Source organism: Grampus griseus (genome assembly GCF_964374135.1).
Source record: "Grampus griseus genome assembly, chromosome: 11".
Taxonomy (NCBI): Eukaryota; Metazoa; Chordata; class Mammalia; order Artiodactyla; family Delphinidae; genus Grampus; species Grampus griseus.
In genome coordinates this window covers 37294994-37310680 of record NC_139005.1, presented here as the reverse complement: position 1 = coordinate 37310680, position 15687 = coordinate 37294994, and the positions used below count along the sequence as shown (strand labels likewise).

Sequence of the window (15687 nt, the reverse complement as noted above, 5' to 3'; positions counted from 1 at the left end):
TCCTAAATGACTTACCTTAGTACTCTTTCTAACCACGTATATTATTTTCCCTGAATGGAGTTCTGGTAAGTTTAACTCTTTCATCTGATTATTTTTTAAAACTACGTGACATAGAGCCCAACCTGTAAAGTAGATAAGAACAAAGCTGGGCTGGTTGAAACAGTCAGAGGTGAAGTCTGGAGCCTAAGTGCTCTGCCTCCCAACCTCTTTGCACCTGCTTCATCCCTCCATAGTGATCCACAAGACGAAGCCTTAACCTAGGGCTTTATGCAACGGGGTTCGAAAAACATGACTGTAAATTCTTTCAGGAGTATGAGACCCCAAGATAAGAGGAATCCTGCCAGCCTGAAGCTCAGCTGCTGAGTCCCCTCTTTCTCTCCTTATTGTCAGGATGGTGGCCTTGGCTTCCTGTCTACAACTCAATCGTCTTTGTCTCAGTACAATCCAAGAGCCTCAAGATGGACACGAAGTTCACAGAGTTCCAGTCTCCTTGACTGTGAATGTGTTGCTGAGGGGATCCTCAAGTCCTTCCAGGTATATCTAAGGTGGAGCAGGTGAAGAAATCAAAGTGGAAACGAGACACAATGTCAACTAATCCATTTCCTGTCCCCTACTCAAGAATGATGCCATCGCCAAGAATTGCTTTCAGGTTGCCGAAATTGTAGTCTCTCTAAATAGGTAGGGTAAGAAACCTTAAAAAAAATGTTGACCTTTGGTTACATCTAGTTCTGGAGGTCTTTAATTTTAAAAGGACAAGATATCATAAACCAATCTTCTGAACCATCTGTTTCTCAGAGATTTGGGGAATTATTCCTAGGTCCTAAGTGTATAACGTTAAGCTTCCAAAGTTATATACATGCTTACTGAAAATGTGGCAAAATCACACATCGACATAGTTTTTAAGAGTGAGGTATCTGGTCTAAATAAGCAATAAAATACCCAAATATATTGAAGATGCCACTTTAAGGATACAATTCTAGCAAGCAGCAGTTTAGTTTTCTTGAGGGGAAGGGCACACCTTAAGTTTTGGTAAATGATGCATTTTCTTCCAGTGTCTCCAATCTACTGTAACCTATCATGGAATCAGGGTGTGTTCCAAGCCGAAACCAAGCTATATTTCTTTTAAATTTCCTTTCATTTTCGTTGTATTTTGCCTTGAAAGTGACTCAAAGTCTCAAGAGATGTGGAACTCATGGTTCACAACACTTCTGCTCCAGATAGAGGGATTGTATTTTTAAACTGATCCCTAAATAGAAAGATCCAAAGAAGGAAATATGTGAAATATGAAAATCTCTTCTCAAAATGCATGAGAGCCTCATAAATTTGAAAATGTTCTTCCCTCATAAACTGTTCCAAAAAGAAATATTTAGTACTTACCACCTGCATTGGAGGCAATGAAGCAAGCAAGAGACCGCTCTTTCTTGCTTGTGGGGGAGAAGCTAGTGAAACAAGACTCTTTCTTCACACACACACACACACACACACACACACACACACACACACACACACACACACACTACACACAAGCAATAATACTTACAAGGCCAGCACAGATTTCACCGTGGTACTTATTGAAGAAGAGTTAATAATCAACGATGCCAGGAGTTGCTCCACACTGGTTGTCACTATGCCACAGCTCATGGAAAGCTCTCCTGGTCTAGGTGGAAAAGCATGACCTTGTAGCTGTGCAAAGTTGGGTTCAAGATCTGATTTGCCATTACCAGCTGTGTGATCTCCAACAAGTTCCTTAACCTGCCCATGCCTCATTTGGCTAACCTTTTAATAGAATTTAGCATAACTCCCATCAGGTAGTGCTTAGCACACGCCAGGTACTGTGCTGAGCGTAGTCACTAGAGGCGGTCCTGAGGGAGATGAGCCAAAAGCCTTATCCACAGCAGCAACCTTCAAGTCCAGGACTTCTGGGCAATGTACAGTGGTTTCTTCATTGGGGCTGATGCCCTGTTATGTCTACATTAGGTCTGGATGTGATTCTTCTTGCTCCAAGTCTTATGAACCAAAAAGATAAGTTATCAGCCCTCAATATACTATGCACTGAGGGTCAGAGGCAGGATAAATGAGCTAAATACTCCTGGAAGTCCAGGTCTGTAGCAATTCTAAAATACTGCTGGGCCGGGCTTCCCTGGTGGCGCAGTGGTTGAGAGTCCGCCTGCCGATGCAGGGGACGTGAGTTCGTGCCCCGGTCCGGGAAGATTCCACATGCCGCGGAGCGGCTGGGCCCGTGAGCCATGGCCGCTGAGCCTGCGCGTCCGGAGCCTGTGCTCCGCGACGGGAGAGGCCACAGCAGTGAGAGGCCCGTGTACCGCAAAAAAAATAAAATAAAATAAAATACTGTTGGGCCAACCTGAGGAGGGCTTCCTACCCTGGGATAGGATAAGTTATTTAATTAAGTTCCAGTTCTGCCCTTAAGAACTGGATTCTTCCTTTTATGATATCCTGTTTAGCCTTATCAGAAGTGGGAATGAGTGAATAGCTCTTCCTTAGGTGTGAGGCAGTTTTTCCAGCCCATTTTCTACTCAGAGAAGGTTAGGCCCAAGGGTTGTTTTAAATCCTGAGCAGTCAATTTCTCTTCTCCAGGCTAGTGGTCCCTTTAGCATTTGAACTCACTCGAAAAATTTAGTCCTATTCTCGTCTGATTCCAGTGAATTTCATATGCCAATAGCCATACCCACAGTTCTTTGTGAGATATACTTCCTTTTTAAATTCGAGCTTATTTTGAGATAAAATTAATATATCATACAATTCACCCATTTAAAGTATAAGATTCAATGGTTTTTCGTATCTTCACAGAGTTGTGCAAACTTTGCCAGTACTTACAAAACGTTTTCATCATCTCAGAAAGAAACCCCACACCCGTTAGCAGTCACTCCCGATTTCCCCAACCTTCTCCCACCCCAGCTCACTCTACTCCCAGCAAGAGGCAAAAATATACTTTCTGTCTCTATGAATTTGCCTATCCTGGACATTTCGTATAAACTGGATCATATAATATACGGTCCTTTGTGCCTGGCTTCTTTTACTTAGCATAATATTTCCAAGGTTCATCCACATTGTAGCACGTATCTGCACTTAATTTCCTTTTATTGATGAATAGTATTTCACTGTATGGATATACAGTATTTTATTTATCCATCAAGCAATAGACATTTGAATTGTTTCCACGTTCTTTCTATTATGTATAATGCTGCCACAAACATTTATGTACAAGTTTTTGAAAGGACATAAGTTTTCATTTCTCTTTACTCATACATCTTGAATTTTCTACATGTCTTTGCTTTATTGCCTCTCTCTCTATCTCTGTCTCTTTCTTTCTCAACTGCAATTACCGTGGGCCTATCTTTGGTGAGAAAGACACACCTTAATTCATTCACCCTATTTGGTTGGGAAAGACACACCTTAATTCATTCACCCTATCTTGTCCAACTGAAAAGATATAGCAGGTGTCACCTTAACCCATACAGATTTTAACAATATACCTTATGGTTGTATCTTGATTTGATCCTTGCTCCAGGGCTATTTTAATCAGACTTTGTTATCAGAGCATTGCTCAATGCTACTTTTTACTGTTTGTGGATCAGAAATGGTTGCATTTTGCAACCCTATTAATTCCCAAATTTGTAGACACTCTCTATTCCCTTTCCTGCTCGCAAACTGGCCAATTGTTTTCTGAGCTCATCTATTTCTTATACCTTGCCAAACATCGTCATTAACAACCAACACAGGCTATAAACATTCTATTTTCCAATCTCTTCTTCTAAGGTTACAAATTATTAAGGACTTGATGTGCCCACCAAATTACCTCAGATGACAATTTTATCAAATGTTTTGCCACTGCATAATGTGGATATACATCCATTCGTCCTCCAATAATAGTTTTCTGCCACCTGCTAGCAGCCCCTAAGCCAGTACCTCATTGTATGGGAATTTAATTAAAACAGAACTCTCTATGACATCCAGGCTAGACTAGGTGATGCTCTGGTAAAAAAAAAAAAACCAAACCAAACCCCCAGAATCTCAGCAGCTTAATTTACAAAATTTAGTTCTTGCTTATGCTACGTGCTCAGTGCAGCTCACCAAGGCAATGAGAAAGTAAAAATAGCTTGGACAGTAAAAATCTGTCCTACCATTCATCAGATTGGAATAAAAGACACAGATAAAGCAAGCCGCATAAGTTAACAGGAAACAATATTTCCCCCAAGGACACACAGCAGCTGGAAAGTGTCATAACAATCCCCTTCGTTAAGTGACTACCACTTTCTTCCTCGCTGAGAAACGGTTCTCTAAAATCGGAGACTATCAGAAATGTAAGTAATTTGATTTAAATTGTTGTTTGAAAAGATATCAGTAAGAGAGGAACAACCTACTCTTGCTGGGCCGGGTTGGGGGGGGGGGTGTCTAAGTTACTCTGATGCAGAGAGCCATCTGCATTTGCAGCCCAGATGCAGAGTTTCAGATAAGGGGTTTCTGCACACAGTGTCCCACATCTATCTTAGCTTTCTTTTTTCCAGGGAAACAAGACCCTGGGTCTACTTTGCAGTCTGAGTGTATGTTGACCACTTTACACTGCCTTACTTTGCTTGGAGCCTATCAAAACAGTGATTTATTTAAATTTAACTCAGACGCTACCCTGACCCAGAATTCTCTCTATCCTAGTTCCATCTTTCGCTTTGGTTGGTGAGATGCACCACAGTTTCTCTAATTGGTGATCTCCTTCATAGCAATGGGCCGATAAATTTGATTTTGCCTAACAAAGGGTTTGTTTTTGGTGGTTTGGGGTTGACTGGGCTAAGACAAGGGATTCAACTCATTGTAAACTTTTGACAATGGAAGATCTGTATTTTGTATAATGAAATAAATACAGGTTCTTGTCAGGCTCTGCCTTGGCCCTAAATTGTCTTAGTTTTCTGAAGATGAGTTACTCCTTTCCTGGAAAAATGAAGCCAATTGGTCTATATAACACAAGCCCTCACTCACAAAAGCCATTAGGTTTAGAAATAACAATAGCTAAAGTCCTAAAACTTCAGGGCAATTTGAGTACCAGGCCATCTCTTAAAATTCCATTGGAGCACAGCCAGGCTGCCACTGAGCCCATTTCTATCTCTGTCTCTCTAAGACACTAATTCCCTAGATAGAGGGAAGCCCTGCACTGTGTCCTGGGTAGTTGACATCTCTCAGTAATACGTGTAGAATAAAAGAGAAGGGAAGAGTTGTAAATATGCAATCTTTTCTCCACTCTCTATCCATCAGTGCGGTTCTCCCTAAAGAATAAGGAAGTCGATATTGGGAACTGCACCAAGAAGCCTCAGAGTTAGAAATCAGGGACATACACAGAGAAAGGGGTTGGACACCAGCCATTGTCCCAACAAGAAACAGATGTGGACAGGATAAAAAGAATTAATAAGGGAAGATGAAGAATCTGGGACAAGCAATAGCAGGGAACCTTTATCACCACTTGTCTGAAAAGGCAACAGGAGGGAAACGTAGAGCCTATTAAGAGCCAACAAACTGCAAGTCCATCATCAGTCACTTCTCATTCCTTCCTCCCCTACAGCCCCAGCCCTGAGCAACCACTAACATAGCTTCTGTCTCTACGAATTTGCCTATTCTAGACATTTCATATAAATGGAATCCTACAATACATGGTCTTTTGTGACTGGTTTCTTTCACTTGGCATAATGTTTCAAAGTCCATCCATCTTGTAGTTTACCTTGGTACTTCATTCCTTTTCATGACTGAATAATATTCCATTGTATGGATTATACTACATTTTGTTCGTCCATTCACCAGCTGATGGGCATTTGGGTTGTTCCCACTTTTTGGCTATTGTGAATAATGCTGCTGTAAACATTTGTATACAAGTTTTTCTGTGGCCCTATGTTTTCAGTCCTTTGTAGTGTATACCTAGGAGTGAAATTGTCAGGTTATACATAATTCTATTTTTTACCTTTTGAGGAACTGCTAAACTGTTTTCCAAAGTGGCTATACCATTTTGCATTTCCACTAGCACAGTTCTAATTTCTCCATATCCTCAAAAATGTTTTTTTGTCCGTGTTTTTGATTATTGCCATTCTTCTAATATCCATTTGATAATGTGCTTGGGTTTCTTTTACCAGATTATTGAGTCAGCCTCTGGGATACGATAGGAATAGAGGTCTTGGTGGGGTAAATGCATCAGAGAGGGGTTAGAGCCAGGGTCTTCTTTTCTTTTGCATATATTATACGTGTGCATTTGTATACACTCACACATACATACGAACATACATTTGAGTTTTCGGAGAAAAAGCATAGTCACGAACAAAGCATCTTTTCATAGACATTTGTATTTGTAAAGTGTTTCAAGGTAGAAAAATAACTTTAAACTAAATTCTGCTCCTCATTGAACACAGTGGGCATAATAGTTTTAGCTGCCTGTCACATACTAAACAAAGTTCTTGATATTGTCAGAGTAAAAGTTTTAATATTCACATATGAAATTCTTCAGGTTCCCTGTGTGAAGGGCCTCTTTTAGAATGATTTCAGAAAAAAAAAAGGGATTCTCAGTATACTGCAATAACAGCAAGGACTTATGATTCAGCCCACAGTTCTTACAGAAATACTTAACCCCTTGCACAGCCAACCCTTCCTCTCCAGTAAAACATGCAGCTTAAAAGCATTCTGAGCTTCAGACTTTACCGTGTGCACCCGGGAAATTGTGCAATGTTAGCACTGAGTCCTATGTCAGAGATACTACAACACCAGCAGCCAGAAACCCAGGCCTTCTACTGGTTTACTGGATATTTAATCACAATGAGCTCCTCAACAATCATAACTTGCTTTTTAATGACAAAAATGAAGTGACATCTCTTGGTCTTTACACACATGATAGGAATAGAGGTCTTCACGGGGTAAATGCATCAGAGAGGGGTTAGAGTCAGGGTCTTTACACAGAGAATTGTGTAGTTGACTTAGGAAGGTGATGAAGTTGATGACTTCTATGCTTTGGTCTTCCAATTCGGGATACATGCAGGGGATATATGTGTTGGGAGCAGAGCCTAATGGTGTCTCCCATTTTGATAGTCTCAGTCAGTTGTTTTTTTGCTTTCTGTTCTTTGGAACTACCCAGGTGCTGGAGAAATTGTGATGCTGAGAAGTTCAGAGAAATCATGGCGGACAAACAGATAATTGATGTGGAAGTGGATGTATCGTGGGAGAAGTAGTATCCTGTTTGCAAACACCAGGTTATTTGGTTCTTAGGCTAGCCCAACTGTCTGTAGAATGTCTGGCAACAGATTGATCTACTCTGCTAGGCCCAGGTTAATATGCTCCCTCGGTCTGTGGGTGGCAGGGGGTTACTGGAGTGATTTGAAATTCTTTTTCCCAAAATTGGCATGCGAAAGGAGTAATGGAGAGACTGAGTCTATGGAGAGAAAAAGTATGCCTTGACAAGCAGAGTAGAGCGAGTGAGAATAAAAGCAAATAGGGTTGCTATGTAGAAGAGTAGTGCATCACTTTGGTGAATCACAGGTGTTAGAATGGTTTGGAACAGGCACTGGTGAAAAATGAGGTCTAATGTAGTGAGTCCCAAGGTATCTGAAGTGGGTGCAATAGTCCCTACGGGGTCTACAATGACCAGATGTCGTGGGTACCTAGTCATTGGGTCATATCAAGAGTGGGGCCATCAGAAGTGGCTTCCGAAGTTCCCAAATACGTCAGAAAGGCTTGTTGGGGGGCAGTTCTGGGTTCAGATATCTCTAATCAGGAAGGACAGGTAGCTGTCCCTGGAAATGAGGATCTTCTTTCCCTTCACTTCCACCATAGCCCTAAGGTTGTTTGGACCCAGGAAGGAATCATTTCATTTGACTTTAAAGAGATTGCAAAGGATTGACTCTGTCTCTATCTCTCTTTTAATTTATTTTTGTTTTACTCTGGAGCCTATGTTCTTAGAAGAGCTAGCAGTGAATTAGCTCACTGAATATTACAGGTAATTTCTGATAATAACTGATATTATAAGTTAATAATCAGTTATTAAGCCTCGTTGGCAGGCTAAGGAGATTTGTGTTGTTATTTCTAATCTGTTTTATGGATTAGAATTTGTTTTTCTCAATAAGTATAATTAAATGTATGATCCAAATAAGCTCTGAATCTAATCCCATGATTTTTTCTGTGTAGAAATTTTTCTATAATTAAGAATGATCGGCGCTCTCCGGAGCGCCATGCTGGGCGCGGCAGGCGCGGGGCTCGTGCGGCGCCTACGGGCAGGGACGCAGGTGTGGCTGTGGGGCTCGCGCGGCGCTCCCTCACCTTACCGCACGCTGCCAGTGGGCTCCACGCGGGAGACTGGCGGCCCTCAGCCGGGCGGGGGCCGCTCGGGCGGCGGCCGAGCCTGCCTGCGGCGGCGATCGTGAACTCGGCGCCCCGCCCTCTGCAGCCCTACCTGCGCCTCATGCGTTTGGACAAGCCCATAGGAACCTGGCTACTGTATCTGCCATGTACTTGGAGCATTGGTCTGGCAGCTGAAACAGGTTGTTTTCCAGATTGGTACATGTTATCCCTCTTTGGCACTGGAGCTGTTCTGATGCCTGGAGCAGGCTGTACTATTAATGACATGTGGGACCAGGACTACGATAAAAAAAAAAGTAGATTCGTCCCAGAAAGGAACAGAGAGGCTCCTCTCAATTCTGCAGAGTAAGATGGTGGCATCACTTTTGAATGCCACATAAAGCAACAGGATCATTTAGTGTCCTCACTGAAACCCAGCGTGAGAAGCGCCTGTATCAGTTGAATAGCTGGTGTTGCAAAGTGCAGTGTGCTTCCTTTCTCCACAGAGGAGCGGCCATGGGGGCAAGGTTACAAGAACAGCAAGTCGCCCAGTAGCTGCTGGAGACATTTCAACTTTTCAATCCTTTGTTTTTCTTGGGGGACAGCTGACCTTGGCACTGCGTGTTCTTCTGTGTCTGAATTACTACAGTATAGCTCTTGGACCAGCATCCCTACTTCTTGTCATCACCTACCCGCTAATGAAGAGAATTACATACTGGCCTCAATTAGCCTTGGGGTTGACTTTTAATTGGGGAGCATTACTTGGATGGTCTGCTGTCAAGGGCTCCTGTGATCCATCTGTTTGCCTTCCTCTTTATTTTTCTGGAATTATGTGGACTCTAATATACGATACTATCTATGCTCATCAGGACAAGAGAGATGATGCTCGGATCGGGTTTAAGTCCACGGCACTGCTGTTCCGTGAAGATACCAAGCAGTGGCTCAGTGGCTTCACTGTGGCGATGCTGGGGCCACTGAGCCTGCTGGGAGTGAACATCGGTCAAACTGTGCCCTACTACACTGCTGTGGTTGTTGTAGGAGCCCATCTGGCTCACCAGATTTACACTCTGGACATCCACAGACCTGAGGATTGTTGGGATAAATTCACCTCCAACCGAACAATAGCACTAATAATTTTTTAAGGAATTGTCCTTGGGAATTTGTGGAAAGAAAAGGAGACAGATTAAACAAAGAAAAATATAGATAATAGAATAGAAAATTAGCAAATTAAGTTTAACTGGGGATTTTTAAAACAAACTTTTACAAAATGCTCTCAGGTCTTATTACCACATAACTAGATTTGAATAACAGTCTTACAATATGTTAATGAATTACAAACCAGTAGATGAAGTTGTAGAGCATTTTTGCCTGGATTTTAGTTCAACTATGTACTAGTCAAATTCTTCCCCGTCACAGAAACCAGGAACTCTTCAGGATTTGCGATCACCTGGAGTATTTAAGTTATAATTCTCATCTGCAGTTACAGGAATTATATGAGTTTTGGCACTTTAGAAAAAAACTTGATGTGTGTCTCATCTAAATGACTGTCTCTGTAGGAAAATGGTCTCTCTTTTTAGGGCAAAGTAAAGGCTGCTACAGGAAGTTGAGGCTTATTGTTCTTTGCACTGAACTTTACTTACTGCCAAAAGCTGTAATTCAGGAAACCGTTCTGTTTTTTATATTTTAGGAGAATTTAAATCAGTAAATAAAATTTTTTACCTGTTAAAAAAAAAAAAGAATGATAATTAGCCCCACATATCAGTTGCCACACTTATAAGATTAAAAACATTGCATAACTTAAAACTTGCAATATTATTTCAATCTAACTTCTTCCTGTAGCATTTTTTTTTTTTTTTTTTTTTTTTTTTGTGGTACGCGGGCCTCTCGCTGTTGTGGCCTCTCCTGTTGCAGAGCACAGGCTCCGGACGCGCAGGCTCAGCGGCCATGGCTCACGGGCCCAGCCACTCCGCGACATGTGGAATCCTCCCAGACCAGAACACGAACCCGCGTCCCCTGCATTGGCAGGTGGACTCTCAACCACTGCGCCACCAGCACCAGGGGAGCCCCTTCCTGTAGCATATTGATGACACTGTTCATTTTAATCCTTAGAGAGGATCAAATGGAAATACAATCAAAAACTCAAATTTGTTTTTCGAGTGGACTTTGTCATTGCTTGCTAGTTTCTCAATTTCTGGAAGAATTCATTGTTTAAATGAATTGGGCATGGAAAATGACTCATATACCCTGGTAGAGAACAGAGGTAGAATTTGGAAGGAGCTTTGCTAGAACTTCATTAGTCATTCTCTTTAATTCTTCATGTCAAATGCATAATGCTGTTTTGGCATTACTCTTAAGAATTATTCAATCTCTCCAGGAAGCTTTAAATGTTCTGAAAACAAACATTGCCTCAGAATTTTCAACTGGTGAGTGTGAATAGAGAATGCAAACATTTCCATAATCCTCCAAGAGGGTTTGAGCCAATTTGCTGTTAATGCTCCCTGCTTCTCCCGGGAAACTCCTATTTCTAAGGTGAAGATGATTTCAGAAAAAGTTGGCTTTATGTAAATAACCTTCAGGTGCTTTATGAAAATACTATAACACTTCTATGGTGAAATTATTTATAGACGTGATAACAAAGAAAATTACAACAGTTCCGTTAGAACCTAGTCGGCTCTTCTTTTCCTTTTTTAAAAACAGCTTTATTGAAATATAGTTCACGTACTATTAAATTCACACGATAAAATTTACCCTCTTAAAGGGTACAACTCAGTGGGTTTTAAGTATATTCACAGAGTTAAATATACTAACTACAAATTTGCATATTTTTATATATAAATATAAATAATTAATTACATAAAAATATAAATACATTCTATTGTATGGATATAACACATTTTGTTTATCTTTTCCTCAGGGGATGGACATTTAGGCTGGGGTCAATACGGGGCTATTATGAATAATGCTGCTATCAATGTTCATGTACAAGTCTTTGGACATATGTTTTCAATCCCAATCATTTTAAATACGCATTTGTATCGGTTATTGACGTGCTTTTTTCTACTGTGTGCTTTCTTCTGAGACAAAGATACTATATACTCATTTACACTGTCTCTTTCTTTAAGCCTAAGTGAGGAAGAGAGAAGCTGAGGGAGGTAAAAGGGAGGGTCACCCAGGGCCCCAAAACACTCTTTTCGTGATACGAAATGAAGGGGTAAATTCACCACGGCTATCTTCCAATTGCATGTTTCTTTTTTTTTATGTGAAAAAAATGTAAGTAGGCAAACTAAGAATATACACACACACATATGCATAAACCTATGAATATGTGTTTGTGTGTGTGTGTGTGTGTGTGTGTGTGTGTGTAAAGGCTTCATCCAAAAGATAAATAAAAAGTAATTAAGAAAGATTAGTTTTGGGCTTCCCTGGTGGCGCAGTGGTTGAGAATCTGCCTTCTAATGCAGGGGACACGGGGTCGTGCCCCGGTCCGGGAAAATCCCACATGCCGCGGAGCGGCTGGGCCCGTGAGCCATGGCCGCTGAGCCTGCGCGTCCGGAGCCTGTGCTCCGCAACGGAAGAGGCCACAACAGTGAGAGGCCCGCGTACCGCAAAAAAAAAAAGAAAAAGAAAAAGAAAGAAAGATTAGTTTCAAATGTAAATATCAATGTTTTGGGTTTTTTTTAAATAAATTTATTTTTATTTGTTTATTTTTGGCTGCACTGGGTCTCTGTTGCTGTGCGCAGGCTTTCTCCAGTTGCGGCGAGCAGGGGCTACTCTTCGTTGAGGCGCACGGGCTTCTCATTGCGGTGTCTTCTCTTGTTGCGGAGCACGGGCTCTAGGCATGCGGGCTTCAGTAGTTGGGACACACAGGCTCAGTAGTTGTGGCTCGCGGGCTCTAGAGCACAGGCTCAGTAGTTGTGGCGCACAGACTTAGTTGCTCCGCGGCATGTGGTATCTTCCCGGACCAGGGCTCGAACCTGTGTCCCCTGCATTGGCAAGAGGATTCTTAACCACTGCGCCACAAGGGAAGCCCGGGAAGCCCCTCAATGTTGTTTTTAAGAGTATCTCTTTTGAATATCTGATCTCCAGTTCTTTTTGGGAAATCCAATTTTGCACAACTAGGTCTTGAATGACTTTATTTTACCCTTGTTCTAAGAAGCAATATGCTTACTCAGGCCCAGTTTGTGATTATAGGGTAAACTCAAGGGAAATAAGGTTTTTTCCCCTGCTTGCATCTTTTCTAAATTTAATTGAAAAATCATTCTTTCTTTTATAAAATCCATTACCAATCCTCATTTTATTGATATCATCTGATAATTAAGCAATGATCTGTGTGTAATTCCAATTGCAAAGTGAACTGGCTGTGTTATGCTGACATGGTCATCTCAATAGCAAGCAGAATGAGAGAGAGTGAATGCTCTCACCTCCTGCTGGGACTTCTCAGTATAATGATAACAAGCATCGGCTCTTATTGGTGCCAGGCACCATCATCATATCATTTCATATGCATTTTGTTTAGTTATCACAAAATACTCCAATGGTACCTTATTATCTCCATTTCACAGATGAGTAAACTGAGAGGTTGCAAAAGTCCCCAGAGTCACATAGGTAGTTGCTTCTGGAGCTCAAATTCAAACCCAGGTCTTTCTGACTCCAGAGTCTACTTTTTTACCCACTCCTTTATAGTGCCTTTATATGTAATGAACCTGGATGAGGGCAAATAAACCTATAAAAACATTTACCAAATGACCTCACCTGTTTAGAACTCAGCTATTAGACAAACTCCTTTGAATAGAACAGAACTAAGGGTTGGGAAAGAAACTAAAAGGACCAATATGTGGTCAAAATAGAGTTTATAAACCCCATACACTAAAATATATACACATTGCTTATAGGATAATCCCTCAGGCTCTCTCTCAGAGCCTTTTTTCATTTTTCTAAAATATACATAACGAAATACATGAAATTTACCATCTTAACCATTTAAGTGTACAGTTTAGTGTTACTAAGTACCTTCATATTTCTGTACAACAATTACCACCATCCATCTCCAGAACTATTTTCATCTTAAATACTGACACTCTATACCTATTACACAATAACTCCCCACTCCCTCCATTCCCCAGCCTCAGGCAACCACCACTCTACTTTCTGTTTCTATGATTTGACAACTCTATGTGCCTCATATAAGTGGAGTCATACTTATGGAGTCATACAAAGTGGAGTATTTGTCTTTTTGTGACTGACTTATTTAACTTAGCATAATGTCTTCAATGTTTATCTATGTTGTGACATATTGGAGAATTTCCTTCCTTTTTAAGACTGAATAATATTCCATTGTATGTATTATCACATTCTGTTTTTCCATTCATCTGTCAATGGACAGACACCTGTCTTGCTTCCATGTTGTAGCTATTGTGAATAATGCTGTTATGAACATGGGTGTAGAAATACCTCTCCAAGATCTTGCTTTCAATTTTGTGTATATACTCAGAAATGGTGTTTGCTGGATCATACTGAAATTCTATTTTTAATTTTTTGAGGAGCTGCCATACTATTTTCCACAGCAGCTGTACCATTTTGTGTTCTCACCAACAGTGCACAAAATTTCCAATTTTTCATATCCTTGCCAACACTTGTTATTTTCTGTTTTATTTTAATAGTAGCCATCCTAATGAGTGTGAGGTCTTATCTCATTGTGATTTTGATTTGCAGTTTCCTAGTGATTAGTGATGTTGAGCATCTTTTCATATGCTTGTTGGTCATTTGTGTATCTTCTCTGGAGAAATGTCTATTCAAGTCCTTTGACCATTTTTGAATTGGGTTGTTCTTTCTTTTGTGGTTACCATGGGGATTACTTTCAACATCCTAAAGTTATAACACTCTAATTTGGATATATACCAGTTTAATAACATACAAAAACTCTGCCCCTCTTTTTCAGTTGTTATCATAAAATTACATCCTAATATATTGTATGTTCAAAAACATAAACTAGTCTCTTAAATTATATAGAAAACAAAATGTGAAGTTATAAACCAAAGCTGCAAATAATATCAATACTAGCTTTTAGACAAATAATTCTTTAAAAAATTTTATGTCTCTTAAATCATGTACAAATCAAAAAGTGGAGTTACAAACCACTTTTACAGTAACACTAGATTTTATAATTGCCCATGTATTTATCTTTATTGAGCTCTTTATCTATTCATATGGCTTTCAGTTACTGTTTATTGTCCTTTCATTTCAACTTGTGAACTAACTTATTCATTTCTTGCAGGACAGGTCTAATAATAACAAACTCCCTCTGATTTTGCTTATCTGGGAATGATTTAATTTCCCCCTCACTTTTGACAAAGTTTTGCTGGATATAAGATTATTGGTTAACAGTTTTGTTTTGTTTATTCCTTTTAGCACTTTGAATACATCAGCCCTCTGCCTTCTGGCCTCCAAAGTTTCTGATGAGAAACTTGGTGATTATTTTATTGAATCCCTTGTATGTGAAAAGTCACTTCTCTCTAGCTGCTTTCAGGATTCCCTTTGTCTTTTGATAGTTTGATTATAATGTGTCTTGGTGTGAGTCTCTTTGAGTTTATTCTACTTGGAGCCATTGAGCTTCTATGTTTATACTCATGTCTTCATTAAATATGGGAAGTTTTGGGCTTTTATGTCTTCACATATTCTCTCTGCCTCTCTCCTCCTCCTCCCTCTGGGACTCCCACAATATGTATGTTGGTCTGCTTGACAGTGTCTTACAAGTTCTTTAGGCTCTCTCTGTTGACTTTTCTTCAATCTTTTTTCTTTCTGTTCCTCAGACTTGAAAATTTCCATTTTCCTATCTTCAAGTTCAGTGATTCTTTCTTCTGTCTGCTCAAATCTACCTTTGAATCCTTCTGGTGAATTTTAAATTTCTGTTATTGTACTTTCCAGCTTCAGAATTTTTTTTAGGATTTCTATCTCTTTATTAATATTTTCATTTTTTCATATCTGTTTTCTTGACTTTCTCCACATTTCTGGACTTTAGTTCTTTCAGCATCTTGAAGACAGTTGTTTTTTCTTTTTTTTTATTTATTTTTTTATACAGCAGGTTCTTCTTAGTTATCCATTTTATACATATTAGTGTATATATGTCAATCTCAATCTCCCAATTAACCACTGCACCACCACCACCACCGCCACCACCATTTTCCCCCCTTGGTGTCCATACGTTTGTTCTCCACATCTGTGTCTCAATTTCTGCCCTGCAAACTGGTTCATCTGTACCACTTTTCTAGGTTCCACATATATGTGTTAATATATGAGATTTGTTTTTCTCTTTCTGACTTACTTCACTCTGTATGACAGTCTCTATGTCCATCCACGTCTCTACAAATGACC

The 15687-nt window shown here is 40.2% G+C and overlaps 1 protein-coding gene across 1 annotated transcript; it reads left to right on the top strand.

Annotated features, from left to right (window-relative positions):
• Nucleotides 1-8201: 8201 nt before the first annotated feature.
• On the top strand, nt 8202-9539 carry LOC309830337 (4-hydroxybenzoate polyprenyltransferase, mitochondrial-like; the record flags this gene model as incomplete). The annotated part of the gene is given in 5 exon segments (XM_082666815.1): nt 8202-8286; nt 8289-8629; nt 8844-9455; nt 9459-9500; nt 9504-9539. Coding segments are annotated over 5 exon segments (1107 nt in total). The 5' UTR covers nt 8202-8210.
• Nucleotides 9540-15687: the final 6148 nt, after the last annotated feature.